Genomic DNA, 15,105 nt, shown 5'->3' with positions numbered 1-15,105 from the left:
CAGACACTCAAATTTTCCTCCATAACCAAAATTATCTTATACCTGAGATTATCACAGACCATGAGACCAAAATACACGCACTAGAAACACTTATGTCAAAATACACGCACTAGAAACACTTATGTCAAATATCTTGAATCATCCTATTGAACATACCAAATGGAGGCCATAAAAGTTTTACTATTCTTACCAAAATCTCATCCACTCATACCATCCATGCAATTGAGGTTGCAACCTGAGCAAGAGGAAATGTAACCTATATGGGGATGCCCATTGTTTTATTTTGAGATAATTTATGGATGTGCCTTTTATTTATATCATCTACAAGGATTAATGTGTTTAATCAAGTTGTATACATTGGCATAATATCAACCAGGATTAATGTGTTTAATAAGCTGTGTGCACTAATATGATATGATCAGGATTAATGTGTTTAATAAGCTATGTACACTGACTAATATTATTTTAGATAAAGATGATGAGTGGCGGATTATGTTAATCATGGGTGGAACTGTGCTGGACCACTATGAGATATTTTGGAAGAAATGTGAACACCTTTTATAGTTTTATATTTAGGCATCGATATTTTTATAAAGTTAAGACCACGTACCTTTGTACATACCAAATAGTATTTTATACTTTTGGTAGGCCCAAGATCTTATATTAATGCTTGCTATATTTTTGTAGAGGCTCATAAACTCAAAAGCACTTGTGCTTTGTTTTTGGAATTATCTTTTTGGAAAGCAAGCACTTTTTCTAATACATATATCTTTTGGAAATTATCTTTTTGGAAAGCAAGCGCTTTTTCTAATACATATATCTTTTTAGAATTATCTTTTTGGAAAGCAAGCTCGTTTTCTATTACATATATCTTTTTGGTAAACTCTTTTTTTCTTGTAAATGTGTTACCTATCACTTTTTTTAATTTTATGTTTTGTAGGTCATGCACTAATCCTCTCCTTTGGCTTGACAATAAAGAGGTAAGCTCTCTTATTCATGTAATCGTTAATGCACGCTCTATGTTTATTACACCCTTGGGTGTCGGGTTTAGGTTTAGCTTAGTGCATAAAACTTATGCCTATGCTTCATGTATAATCTTATGCATAAAGCTTATGTATAAAGCCTTATTCATAGAGCTTAATGCATGTATAAAGCTTTATGCATGCTTTAAGATAATGCATAAAGCTTATACATAGAACTCTATGCATGCTTTAAGCTCTATGCATAGAGCTTAAAGCATAAGGGTAAATTCATAGAGCTTAATGCATAAGGGTTTATACATAGAACTCTATGCATAGAGCCTTATGCATAAGGGTTTATGGATAGAGCTTAATGCATAAGGCTTTATTCATAGAGCTTTATGCATAAGCATAGAGCTCTATGCATGCATAAAGCCTTATGCATATAACATAGAGCTTAATGCATGCATAAAGCTTTATACATGGAGCTTTATGCACAAAGCCTTTACATAAAGCTCTATGCATAAGGCTTTATGCATAGAGCTTTATGCACAAAGCCAAATATAAAGTTTATGTTATTTAAGCTTTATGTTTTTTATGTTTGTGCTCTCTTATGTTATTTAGATGAAAAAGGTCCACGTCGTATCTACATACGGTGACTCGAGTAAGCTTAGTCCTACGTCCTATGTAGATAAGTCTATGTCCTATCTACATACGGTGACTCAAGTAAGCTTATTAGTGCATAAGCCTTATGCCTTATCTTAGTGTATAAACCTTATGCCTAAGCTTCATGTAAAAGCATGCATAAAGCTTTATGCATACCTAAGCTTATGCATAAAGCATAGAGCTAATGCATGCATAAAACTTTATGCATGCATAAAGCTTTATGCATAGAGATTAATTCAAGCTTTAAGCTTATGCATTAAAGCTCAATGCATAAGCTTATACATAAGTTTATGTATACAGCTCTATGCATGCATAGAGTATACACATGATAGATATGTTTTTTAAGTCCTCCTTGTTGTTTTATACACATGATAGCTATGTTTTTATAATGTAGAAAAGTGGGGGAAGGATCCAAACTCGAGAAGTCTAGTGGCCTGTCGTTTGGTGTCCATCGTTGATCCCGATATGGAGTGACTCTCGTAGTTGGCCGCCGTAAGTCTATCGCATCGGTATGGTAGAGAGAATGTGTGGAACATTTTTGCTCCACCCTTGATTCTTTCCATAGTCAACCCTACACCTTTGGGGGGTACTTCGATGGATGATTCTACTCTTGGGTTACGCACTCCTATGCCCTTATCCACTCCCATTGGAGAATCTACTCCATTTTAGGATCCTGGGCCTTCTCGTGTAGGTTCTAACCAATCTACTTTCTTCTGTGGCACCTAGTCCACGACCTCATACAACATCCTCGTTAGATAGAAAGGCTACCTCTTCTCGTCATTCCAGTGGGGGTGGTTGTGGTGGTTGTTTTGGGGGTAGTAATACCCATTAGAGGATGTGTAAGCACATTAGGTGGTTGATCTGAATGCCTACGACCCTACGACACTTCCTTACAGTGTGAGGACAGATGGGAGTATCATTGAGGATAGTAAGGGGAAGCATGCCATAACACGCATGCATCATCTAGTAAATCTTGAGTTCACAAATATGTAGGGCATAAAAAAACAATACATTCTAAGTGTATTGAAGACATAATTTCCTGTGCCACACCCCGACTTACGTTTAATGACCTTAAGGTATTGGATTATATGCGGGAACATGTGAGTCATAGGAAATCATTGATTGCTAGGCCATCAAGCGTCGTGGCCTTAAGCCGCCAAAAGAATTAGATAAAGATTAGAAGAAGGCAAAAAAGACATACTGAGAAAACCCCAATCTATTCAAGTAACAAATAGAAGCAGCTTGAGTACGACAACATAAAAGAGGGGCTTCTCATCTTGGATTGAGTGGAAGGCCATCTCTCCTTGCTCAATTTGTAAGTATTTGAAGCCTTAGATTTTTTTTTCAAAATTTTGGTTTTTCAAAGAATTTAAACTTATATAAGTTGTTCTTTTTGATGTGTGTTTAATGTAGGAAAATGTGGTAGGCCGCTCTCCTTCTTGTAAGGAGTATGACTAGGCTTATCGTAATGGGATCTTGACTACTTTTGAATGGTTGCGTCAAAACAGGGTGTCGCTTTGAACTATGGTGCTATGCCCACTGTAAGTTACTTGTTTGAACAAGTTTTAAAAGTTTATATTCTTTTGGTTTTAGAAGCTTTTAGAAATTTATCTTATTCGTATTTTAATATTACTTAATCTTATGTGATATAGGAAGATGAAGATAAGGCAACAGGCGAGGAGGATGAGATGATGATGATAAGGATGAGTAGAGAGACTGGCTTACTGTATTTTACCGTTGTCTTTGTGTATTCCCTGCTATGTAACTCGAGACTCAATGTAGCTTGCCTATCATGGAATTTTGGCATTAATACAAGAGGTCACTAACCTTCTATGGCATTTTGCATTTCATAGTTGATATAACTTGCCTTCCATGGTATTTTGGATTTAATACAAACAAGTTTTTAGGTTTTAATGTGTTTCAAATGTATGTTTCACTGAGTTATTTTTTCACATGTATTTTGATATGTCGATATGTTTGTGTATACAAATTGGATCTGTCTTCAACATATTGAATTCAAATGGGACAGATTGGGGATAATACTCCAATTTGCCCTTTTTTCTTTTTGGTTCTCAATGCTGTTGAGCAACGATTATAGAGTCGTTTGTTTTTTTTCTCGGCACTTGAAGCGACAATTATAGCATGGGTGATAATGGAGCTTATAGCATGGGTTATACGACATTTATAGCGTGGGTTATAATGGCGCTTACAACATTGAAAAAATAGTGTCGCTTATACATCGATGCTTACACCCCGACACTTTTCCAGCTCCCTTTATAAAAGCCACGCTATAAACGCCACTATGCCCTCTTTTTGTTTTAGTGTCTAGTTCACAAGATAACTAACCAAACCCACATAAACATGATTATACTCATAAGGTTTTAAGCTTACAAGTTTAGACTTAGCGTAACATATATTCATGTATCCATATGCACATATAACAAGGTTATGTCGATTCCCAACAGCTTATAACATGGTTATGTTATTCACTATAAGCTTTAGCAAGCTTATCAACTATTGTTAAAGAAGAAAATATAAAGTTATGCTAGATCCTTGATTCACAAGAAAGAGGTTTATGAGACTTAAAACCAAGCTAAAAGCTTTTATATATTCTCAAGTTAAGCTAAACAAGCATATATAGTAGATAGACTCACAAGCTACCATGAGGGCTTATAAGAGAACTTAGACCATGAGGGCTTTTATATATTCTCAAGTGAAGCTAAACAAGCATATATAGTAGATAGACTCTCAAGTGAAGCTAAACAAGCATATATAGTAGATAGACTCAATAACATGAGGGCATACAAGAGAACTTAGACCATTAAATCTCTTGTCATTACTAAGTAAGCAAGTACGTAAAAGCTTGTGTACAAACACTAAGCACACTACAAGGCAACACATAGAAGCTTATACAAGGTTTAGTTAAGCTTTAGAAAAAAAAAACATACATGGAGAAGAGACAATGCTACCTTTATTCACAAAAGAGAAAGAGCGTCAAGCCTTTCATCAATCTCAAAAGGGCTGATGAATCTTAAGCTTCTTTATCAACTTAATATCATTAGTAAGAAGCTTAATGTCATTAGGAAAGAAGATCTGGCCGTGTATTTCTATTGGGCATTAGTTAGAGTAGTGTGACACTAGTAGCTAACCTTGTAGCTCTATTGGGCATCATTGAGATAGCTATCTTGTAGCATGACACTAGTAGCCCCAATAACATAAGGTTGCTTGTGTGATCATAGAGTTAGAGTTACACCATATGTCGAGCAACCTATGTGGATTGCAAAAGGGATGTGATCATTTCCATTTGTAGGAACATCAAGGAGTTTTAGGTGATTCATATATACTAGTACTCACCCCGCACATTGATGCTGTATGTAAAAGTCATTAAGAAGCAAAACGCAGGAATGGAAGCCGGAATACAAAGGGTAAAATTAGGAATGGAAGCCAGAATACAAAGGGTCAAATCGATGGGATTTCTTCATCTTATTTTTCAGAAATCTAGGATTTCTTTTTTCTCTCCTCTCTTTGCCTTGGTTGTTGTAATAGATATATATATTGGGAACATATAATATAGTTATATTAAAACCTTATTTAAGGTGGGAGGTTTAAATCTTTTAAAAACTGCTCTCTATATAGCATGCTGCGCCAGCTGCCAGCATCATAACACTTCACAACAAGCAGTTTGTTCTCCCTCTGCATGTGCGAGTTGTGGCTGGCTAGGGTTACAAGGCGGTGATGGGGTCCTTGAAAAGAGCTCGTTTTGAAGAAGACCGAAGACAGCAGCAGACGAGCTCGAAGCCATCTTCATTATGGACCTCTTTCAGGCCTTCCTGGACCTTGTCGTCCCACCCGTTGGCTTCTGCTTCTTGCTTGTGCTGTGGCCTGCCCTCACAGTCCGCAGCATCATGCTGCGCTTCTTCAGAGCTGTATTCGAGGAGAACCTACGCGGCAAGATCGTCGCCATCACAGGAGCTTCCTCTAGCCTTGGCGAGGTATGCACTGCACATTATGATCTTGCAGAGGTTTTTTTTCCTTTCTTAAAATTTTTAGGGTTTATTGAGATGGCCTCGAGATAGGGTTAGACAGTGAAAGCTTGCACGCTATCTTGTTTGAAATGGCCTCGAGATAGGGTTAGATAATGAAAATCCCAGATTTGGTTGATTGTATGGACTGATTTCAGATGGCGTTTGGATAGGCTGAGAGAAAGGAAAATTCATACAGGTCATGGCATAGATCTTTATACGGGCATGGGGTTACAGGTCTAGCCCTCATGTGTGTAGGTAGTTGCATATGTGTGTACATTTGGATAGGCTGCATAAAACTCTAGAGTAAGGAAAATTCACACAGGTCATGGCATAGATCTTTATACAGGTCACGGCATAGATCTTTATACGGGCATGGCGTTACAGGTCTAGCCCTCTCATGTGTATAGGTAGTTGCATATGTGTGTACATTTGGATAGGCTGCATAAAATGCTCTAGAGTAAGGAAAATTCATACAGGTCATGGCATAGATCTTTATACGGGCATGGTGTTACAGGGCTAGCCCTCTCATGTGTATAGGTAGATGCATATGTGTGCATCTTTATACGGTCATCGCGTTTCTGCATAGAATAGAGTAATGAAAAATTCATACAGGTTGATAGGTTACATAAAAATGAATTCACACAGGCCTAGCCCTATCATGTATGCTCCTAAATTTCTCCACATACTGAATTACTAAGATTGGCTTTTGCACATGTGTTGAAAACTTATTGTCAAGCACAGCCTTATGCATGTGATTGCACACTAGATATCTGCATGTGACTGCTACGAATTGTTTTTTGTTTCAATCATTAGGCTTGTATATATCTTACTCAATTGAAGTGCATAGATAGATAATAATGTAAAATCTAATACGCGCATCTTGTACTTACAGGCGTTGGCATACCAATATGCTAAAAGAGGGGCTGTGTTGGTATTGGTCTCTCTTCATGAAGATAAGCTAAAAGTAGTGGCAGACAGGTGCAAAAAAAGGGGAGCAATGGATGCGCGCGCCATACGTGCAGATGTAAGCAAAGAGGATGATTGCAAGAGGTTTATCGAGGAGACGATAAATCATTATGGCTGCTGTATGCATCACATCTTCTCTATGCCTTTCTCTACCATTTTGTTTCTTTTATTTTATTTGTTGATTTCATGTTTTTATTTGGATTATTGTGACATATTTTAGAATATAGTGCCGCGTTAAGGTGATGGCTCCTAAAAGTTCCTTTGGGATTATTTTGTAAAAGATTATAGAATGTGGTGCTCCTTTAGAAATTTTATGATGGTTTTAGTGTAATCTCACACTAGCCAATTTGTAACGAACTCTGCTCTATGCAGTGGATCATTTGGTGAACACTGCAGCTGTACCTGAAGGCTTCTTGTTTGAGGAAATAGCCGATACTTCTCCCCTGAAGAATATCATGGTTAGATTTTTACAGCCTCAGATTAAAAAAGTATTACTGTTGTTAGCTCCAGAGGGTTACCACTTTTAGTGAAAAAATCAAATGCCTCTTCCTTTTACAGGACACCAATTTTTGGGGCTGTGTGTATCCAACCTTGCACGGGCTTCGACATCTCAAGCGCTCTAAGGGCAAAATTGTTGTGAATGCATCTGTTGTGTCTTGGTTGCCATTTCCAAGACTAAGCATGGGTGGTGTATGGCATCTTCTTCTCTTTAGTTAACCACAAGAAAAGAACGCATTTCACGTGGCTATCCATGCAGCCTGACAAAATTTTCATTTTCTGCCTGTGTGCAGGCTGCCAAAGCAGCAGTAATGAATTTCTTTGAAACATTGAGAGTTGAACTTGGATCTAGCATTGGCGGCATCACCATTGTGACACCGGGGTGGATCGAAAGCGAGATGACAATGGGTAAATTTATCAACAAGAAGGGGATTGTAGAAGTGCGAGAAGATAAACGTGATGTAAGAATAATCAGTCCCCCCAAAGCTCTGGGCAAGATTGCTCATATAGGTGCATCATAAGTTGTGATTGTAGTTGTCAAGCACTGCAGCAGCATGTGCAAGTTTTACTTAAATCCAAGTACTAATGGTTTGTTGTGTGGGCTACAGCAACAAGTTGGACCTGTGCCGGTGGCCTATGCAGAGGATTGTGCAAAGGCTATCATTCACGGAGTAGCAAGAGGCTATCGTTATGTTCGATTTCCTTATTGGTACACTGTGCTTCTCTTGTACCGGGTATTTGCTCCAGAAGTATTGAATTTTCTGCTCTCTGTACTGTACGTTACCCCAGCACCAGGCAGAAAGGATGGTGCCACACTCAGCAAGGTCATCATGGAGATCCCAGGAATGAAGAGTGTCATGTATCCTCCCAGCATACGCACTGGCTGGCGGCAGGCAAAGTGAAATTAGATATGAGTCAAACCAAGATATCTACAAAATATATACTGAAGCAGTCAGTGTTGTGCACTAGGAAGGGTTGCAAAATGCAGGGTTATCATGTATTGAAGTTCTATTTAAAAACCATATCTTTTGAAGCAGTCTCTCCATCTTTTTTGGTAGCTGTCATGGCTTTGCCTTTAGTTCCCATATATAGGTTGCATTTGAAACTTATTGAAAAGGTAACTTGTCTCGTCCTGGCAAAAGTATAATATTTTATTAGAAATTTCTTTCACCAATGTGCTGCTTAGTGGGGTGAATTGACAGTGGAGCTTTCTTAGCTGTTTTAATTGTCTGATTCTTAGCTCTCTTTAATTTCTCTCATTTCGACTTCTGTGATTTATTCTGGAGAAAAATCATGAGGTGCACTTATGGAACATTACTACTTCTGTGATTCATTCTGGAACAAAATCATGAGGTGCACTATATGGAAGATTTAGAATGATTGTATATAATGCTGTCTTCAATACTTTATTGGATACCTATATTATCAATCAAGCTTTTGGTCTTCAGCAACACGATATGTTTTACATATATTAGGACTAGAAAATGCATGAAAGTGGTGCGTGTGGGAAAAGCTTGATTGGTCTTCAGCAACACGATGTGTTATACATGTATTAGGACTAGAAAATGCATGAAAGTGGTGCGTGTGGGTGTGCGCGCGTCTGTGCATTTATGTGTATAATAGATGGATGGATTTGTGTGAGCTTTTCGTGTTCAGCAACACAATGTGTTACATGTATTAGGACTAGAAAGTGCATGAAAGTAGTGTGCGCGTGTGGTGTGTGTATAAATAGATGGATGGATTTGTATGTGTACACGTCTATAAATAGATAGTTGGATGTGTGTATATGTATGTGTGTACGTGTACATAGTTGGATGTGTATGTGTACGTGTCATACATACATATATATGTGTGTCATCTATCTAAATGTGTGGAGGGAGGGAGGGGGGAGTGTAGCCAATGTATATATATATGTGTATGTCACAACACAATATGTGTTACACATGTGTTAGGACTAGAAAGTGCATGAAAGTGGTGCGTGCGTGGAGTGTATAAATAGATGGATGGATTTGTTTGTGTGCGCGTTGTGTTTACACATGTCTCTAAATAGATAGTTGGATGTGTATTATGTATGTGGACTCTAAATAGATAGTTGGATTATGTATGTGGACTTGTCATACATACGTATAATGTGTGTCATCTATCTAAATATGTGTGTGTGGAGGGAGGGAGGGAGGGAGGGAGGGAGAGTGATGAGTGTGTGTGTGTGGAGGGGGGGGGGAGAGAGAGAGAGGAGTGTATGTGTGTCATACATACTTGGTGTGGAGGGGGGGGGGAGGGGGGGGGGAGAGAGAGAGGAGTGTATGTGTGTCATACATACTTGGTGTGGAGGGGGGGGGGAGGGCGGGGGAGTGATGAGTGTAGCCAATGTATATATGTGTGTCATACATACTTAGATGTGTATATGTATGTGTACGTGACATGCATACATATATGTGTATGTATCATCTATCTAAATATGTGTGTGGAGGGAGGGAGGGAGGGAGTGATGAGTGTAGCCAATGTGTGCGCGTGAGCGTGTGTCATCTATCTAAATGTGTGTGTGTGGAGGGAGGGAGGGAGAGAGAGAGATCAGTGTAGCCAATGAACGTACACAGCCTAGTGGTAAGATGTTGAAGTCCCATGTAGGGGTTGGGTTCAAAACTTGCTAGTTGTTGACGGCAGCATAGAAGCACACACGCACATGAGAACACAACCCAAAAAAAAGAGTGCATTCTCAAAACAACCTTCATAATTTTTTAGAACATTTCAAAACTTGCCTCCTTTAAGGTATGTGTATAAATAGATAGTTGGATGTGTGTATATGTGTCTATATGTGTACGTGTCATACATATATGTATAAATAGATAGTTGGATGTGTGTGTATGTGTGTATATGTGTACGTGTCACATATATGTGTGTATATCTATCTAAATGTATATCAACTATCTAAATATGTGTTTGTGTAGAGGGAGGAAGGGAGAGGGAGAATGATGGTTGTAGCCAATGAAGATACAACCTAGTGGTAAATGTTGAAGTCCCATGTAAGAGAGGTTGGGTTCAAAACTTGCTAGCTGTTGACGGTAGCCTAGTGGTAAGATGTTGAAGTCCCATGTAAGGTGTTGGGTTCAAAACTTGCTAGCTGTTGACAGCGGCATGGAAGCGCACACGCACGAGAACACAAAACCCAAAAAAAAGAGTGCCTCAAAACAACCTTCACAATTTTTTTAAAACTTCCTTCTCAAATTGATGGAAGAAAACCTACCTCCTTTAAGTCTTTTTTTTGACTAGCCTTAGGTCCAAGATCGTTCCATGGTTACTGTTTTTTCACCCCTCGTAAGCATCCATAATCTGCTCGCGTAGGCAATGCCGCCGAGAAAGCACCTTGTGGGGTTTTGAACCTAGGACCTCCTAGTCCTAGGAAAACTCCTTCACTACTTGGCACCTCATTAACTTTACACATGATGCAATCCTAATTGTTGAGATGTTAAGCTCAATACGAGCTGGCACTCATGACGCCTGGGTGACCATTCCACATTTACACCATTGGTGTGTTTGATAGCTGTTGACATGATGGATCTTCGCCACAGTGATTCTCTATAGGTGGACTACGCCAACCTAGTCCAATTGAGTTGGACTAGGTGGACTACGCCAACCTAGTCCAACTGAGTTGGCATACTTATCTTGCTAGCTCATCTATTTAGCGTGTTCAATTACGGATCGCTTATACATAGTATTCCAGTATTTATGTGGAGTTTTCACTTAATTGGTAGCCTTCTTTTGAGAGCAAGAAGAAGATTTTAGTCTTCCATCTTTGTGCGTGTTATCCATTGTTGTGAGAGACTGTGTGCTTGCAAGAGCTCAAGTTCTCTCTCCTTTTCCAATCTTTTCATGGTATCAAAGCCTAGTTCAAGCTAAGGAGCTGAGTGGCAAGTAAAGGAAGCTATGAAAGCAAAGAAAATGGTACACGAGTTAGCATCATCATCTCTTCCCTTTTAGGTACGACACCCTCGGGTAGCTTTGGGAGCTACACATCTCTGATTGAGGAGCTGTCTTTGCAGATGTGGAGGTGCCTATGTGGTGTGGGGTATTTTCTATTGACGTTTTGCAGCTAGATTCGCATTTTGAACATTTTTTTGTTCTCCGTTCGGTAACTGCAAGGTGTTTTCGAGCACTTTTGAAAAGTTTTATTTTGGAACTGTTTTTTGCTCGAATTCTAGTTATTGCAGTGCAACAGTGCATTTTGGTTGTCCAAACAATGATTGCACATGTATTATTAATTGTGGGTATATGTACATATACTCTGGTCACGTGCTATGACATACAGATTGTACAGAAGTACTGCTACTATAGGAGTTGCAACAATTAGGCTGTTAGTGAAAAGTTTGACAAGAACAACTTCCATGCGTGGAAGTTTAGAATGATCAATTTTTTGATCTGAAAAGGATTTTCAGACTATGTTCAAAGAGACAATAAGGAGCCTCCAAAATTGCCTGAAGAGAACGCAACTTCGGCAAAGATAAAGGCGTTCAAAGACTGAAACCAGGGTGTAAGGAAAGTAATGTATTGGCTTTCAGTCTCAGTGGAACTGACACTATGATAGGGTATATATAGGATGCCAACACTCCAGCAATTGCATGGCAAAACCTGGTGAAAATGTTTTAGACACAAAGGTAAGGAAGTTGCAACTAAAACGGGAGATGCATACAGTGGAGAAGAAGTACATGTCCATCAAAGAGTAGGCATTGAAGATTAAGGGCATTATTGAATCCCTTGGATCTAGTACTGCCCTCCTCACCTCCAACTCTATTCTTGCTATGAAGAATAGGCTGCACATAAGACGTGATAACCATATCGTCCACATCTATCAAAATGCACATACACCAGTGTGTGAAGGCATGCCCTCAGGATTGGGGCTATGGCACAGCTGAGCTCCATTGCTATACCACTGCTACGGCACAAAATCTCTAAATAGCAAGCCATGAATGTATGGCTTATCTCCATGCTCCCACACCACTGATCCGGTCCCCTAGCCCTCCCTCTGCAGGTGGCAAATGATGGTATGCAATGGACTCTAATGGCCACATCTGAAGGGACTCAAATAGAGGCATACTATCCAACAAAGTATGCATGTGGATCCATCCCCTGTCGTGGATCATAAACAATGTAGATGTACTATACTACAAGGATCCAAAACAAGACAAAGAACATATTTAGTAGCTAATGTATGCAAAAGTACAAAGCACAACATAGCAAAGTATCATTAAACGAATTAGTAGCCATCCATGATCAGAAAAGAAGAGGCTGCCACTGATATTCCATATCGTACATGCTCCTGTGATCATATCCCATGCAGGCTGAGGCGAAGAACCATAAAGAAATCCATCGAAGGAGGACATTCGAAGCAACTCACTATTCTGACATTCTTGAGGATGTCTTCTCCTTGGAACATAGAAGTGCTACTCTCATCCTTGACTATATCTTCTTTCAACACCTTCGGACATAAGACACAGAGCACGATTTGCAATCTTGCCTCTTGCTCATTCAATTGCTCCTCTTCTTCATTGTTCTCTATAGTCGTATCTCTAGCCTCATCTTCCCCCACGCCCACATTAACTCTTTCATTATTTTCAGAGCCTTCCATGTTATCCTCCTGCCATACAAAGAGGCTTTAATTCTACAAAAATGTTAAAATAAGATCCCTTTGATAGCCCGTGCCGGCACGGTCCATATTGGCCATATAAAATTCCCAAAAAAAGACAAAGAGAGAGAGAGAAAGACAGTTTAATGGACATTTGCATTCTCTCTCAGCTGCACCTCGAGTGGACACATAAGAGATAAGTTATAATAGATGAAGCCAGTGAGATTAGAGGGTGCCTTACCTCAAGTACTTAAATTGTTGGTGGGTCTATTGTAATGTCCCCCACACACCACAAGATCAATCCAATTTAGTTTTTCTAGTCATTGAGTTTTATAAAAAGTAAGAAGATTATACACGTGATCTCAAACTTCATGCATCTCAATGATCCACCATAAATGTAGAAGAAAAACACGCTTACTAGAATGATCGACTTTATTTAAAGATACAAAGATGTCCCAAATGTAGTTATAATGGAAACAATTAGGTCCTTCAAGCTTATTCAAACATTTTTAGGGTAGTCCAAACAATCTCAAGAAGGCCCTGAGCTAGAAACATATAGTGCCATTATAAGTTTAAGTACCTTGTGAGTTATATGCTAACCTTTAAAGACATGTTTGAGAACCACTTTTGGATGCCGTATTACTCCTACACTTACTTTATTAGGTAGAATAACATCCAATTCGATGGTGGAATCTTGAGAATGAGACTTGGATAGGGAAGTGGGGAATGTTAACAACTCTGGTTGACATGTCTACCCTATAGATTTCAATTGCATTCTCTTAGCTCCACCTCGGGTGGGTGCCAATCTATATCGTAAGTGTAATTGATGGTGGCCACAATTGTAGGGGACTAGATCTGGTATTTGGGTGAAGATCCATGGCATGGCGCTGCCATGAGGGTGGCCGTAGCCGGCGTCGGCAGAAGGAGAGAGAGCAGGGTTTGAAAACAACAAAAATAGTCGCTCGCGTCGGCACGGGCTACGCGGGCTGTTTTCAGTGAAAGAACCGCAACTGGCGCATACCCAAAGGGGCCGAGAGCGGACACAAGGCGACCAGGCGCATACCAGCCGGTCGTCTCAAAGGCCGGGCCGAGAGTGGACATAAACAAGCTTGAGGCCTCCTTCCGGGCTGGTTTGAAAACAATAAAAAATATTCACCCGAGGCAGTTGGCCGTCTCAAAGGCCGGGTAGAGACTGGACACAAACGGTGCGGGCTACAGGAGGGGAGAGAGAGAGAGAGGGGTTTGAAAACCATAAAGAATACATTACCGCCCACGCAAGCTACAAGCCGGGCTGTGTTTTCGGCGACGCTAGGGCAAGGTGCATACTAGCCAGCCATCCTAAAGGCCGAGTCGAGACCGGACACAAACAAGCTTGAGGCTTCCTCCTGTAGCTCGCGCCGATGCGGGCTGAGAGAGAGGGTGTGGGCTACAGGAGGAGAGAGAGAGCGAGATTTGAAAACCATAAAGAATACATTACTGCCCGCGCCAGCTAGGCTGTGTTTTTGGCGAAGCTAGGGCAAGGTTCATACCAGCCAGCTGTCCCGACTCCCAAAGGCCGGAACACAAACAAGCTCGAGGCCTCCTCCTGTAGCCCGCGCTGGCGCAGGCTGAGAGAGAGGAGTTTGAAAACCATAAAAATTACATAACCCCCCGCACCAGCCAGCTAGAAGCCGGGCTGTGTTTTGGGCGGCCTTTGCATATATCAGCCGTCTGAAAGGGCAGGCCGAGACCGGACACAAACAAGAGACCTCCTCCTGTAGCCCGCGTCGGTGCGAGCCGAGAGAGAGGAGTTTGAAGCGGCCATACTAGCCAGCTGTCCCAAGATCGGACACAAACAAGCTTGAGGCCTCCTCCTGTAGCCTACGCCGGCGCGGGCTGAGAGAGAGGGGTTTGAAAACCATAAAAATTACGTTGCCGCCTGCACCAGCTAGCTAGAAGTCAGGCTGTGTTTTCGACGGCCCTTGCAGATCAGCCGCCCGTCTGAAAGGGTGGGCTGAGACCGGACACAAACAAGAGACCTCCTCCTGTAGCCCGCGTCGGTGCGAGCTGAGAGAGAGGAGTTTGAAGCGGCCATACCAGCCAGCTGTCCCAAAGGCCGGGCCGAACACAAACAAGCTTGAGGCCTCCTCCTGTAGCCCATGTCGGCGCGGGTTGAGAGAGGGGTTTGAAAACCATAAAAATTACATTACCGCCTGCACCAGCCAGCTAGAAGCCGGGCTGTGTTTTCGACGGCCCTTGCATGTCAGCCGTCCATCTGAAAGGGCGGCGGACACAAACAAGAGAGCTCCTCTTGTAGCCCGCGTTGGTGCGAGCTGAGAGAGAGGAGTTTGAAGCGGCCATACCAGCCAGTTGTCCCGAGATCGGACACAAA

At 40.8% G+C, this 15,105-nt stretch overlaps 1 protein-coding gene across 1 annotated transcript; it reads left to right on the top strand.

Annotated features, from left to right (window-relative positions):
• Positions 1 to 5,279: 5,279 nt before the first annotated feature.
• LOC147613427 (11-beta-hydroxysteroid dehydrogenase-like) lies at positions 5,280 to 8,143 on the top strand. Its single transcript, XM_086781358.1, has 6 exons — positions 5,280 to 5,617; positions 6,543 to 6,735; positions 6,989 to 7,074; positions 7,175 to 7,306; positions 7,408 to 7,575; positions 7,723 to 8,143. Exons 1-6 carry the CDS (start codon positions 5,435 to 5,437, stop codon positions 8,014 to 8,016), a joined length of 1,056 nt encoding a protein of 351 aa, XP_086637484.1. The 5' UTR covers positions 5,280 to 5,434; the 3' UTR covers positions 8,017 to 8,143.
• Positions 8,144 to 15,105: the final 6,962 nt, after the last annotated feature.

The sequence above is a fragment of the Cibotium barometz genome, chromosome 43 (genome assembly GCF_041138505.1).
Source record: "Cibotium barometz isolate CiBa-2024 chromosome 43, ASM4113850v1, whole genome shotgun sequence".
Classification (NCBI taxonomy): Eukaryota; Viridiplantae; Streptophyta; class Polypodiopsida; order Cyatheales; family Cibotiaceae; genus Cibotium; species Cibotium barometz.
The sequence above is the reverse complement of the archived record's forward strand: the minus strand, read 5'-3'. Positions and strand labels throughout refer to the sequence as shown.

Excerpts from the sequence above, each read along its gene's own strand:
- LOC147613427 (XM_086781358.1), top strand. The coding sequence starts at position 5,435 with ATGGACCTCTTTCAGGCCTTCCTGGACCTTGTCGTCCCACCCGTTGGC. Across the intron at positions 6,736-6,988 it reads GATAAATCATTATGGCTGCT|TGGATCATTTGGTGAACACT; the intron begins GTATGCATCACA and ends TGCTCTATGCAG. Across the intron at positions 7,576-7,722 it reads TGCGAGAAGATAAACGTGAT|CAACAAGTTGGACCTGTGCC; the intron begins GTAAGAATAATC and ends TGTGGGCTACAG.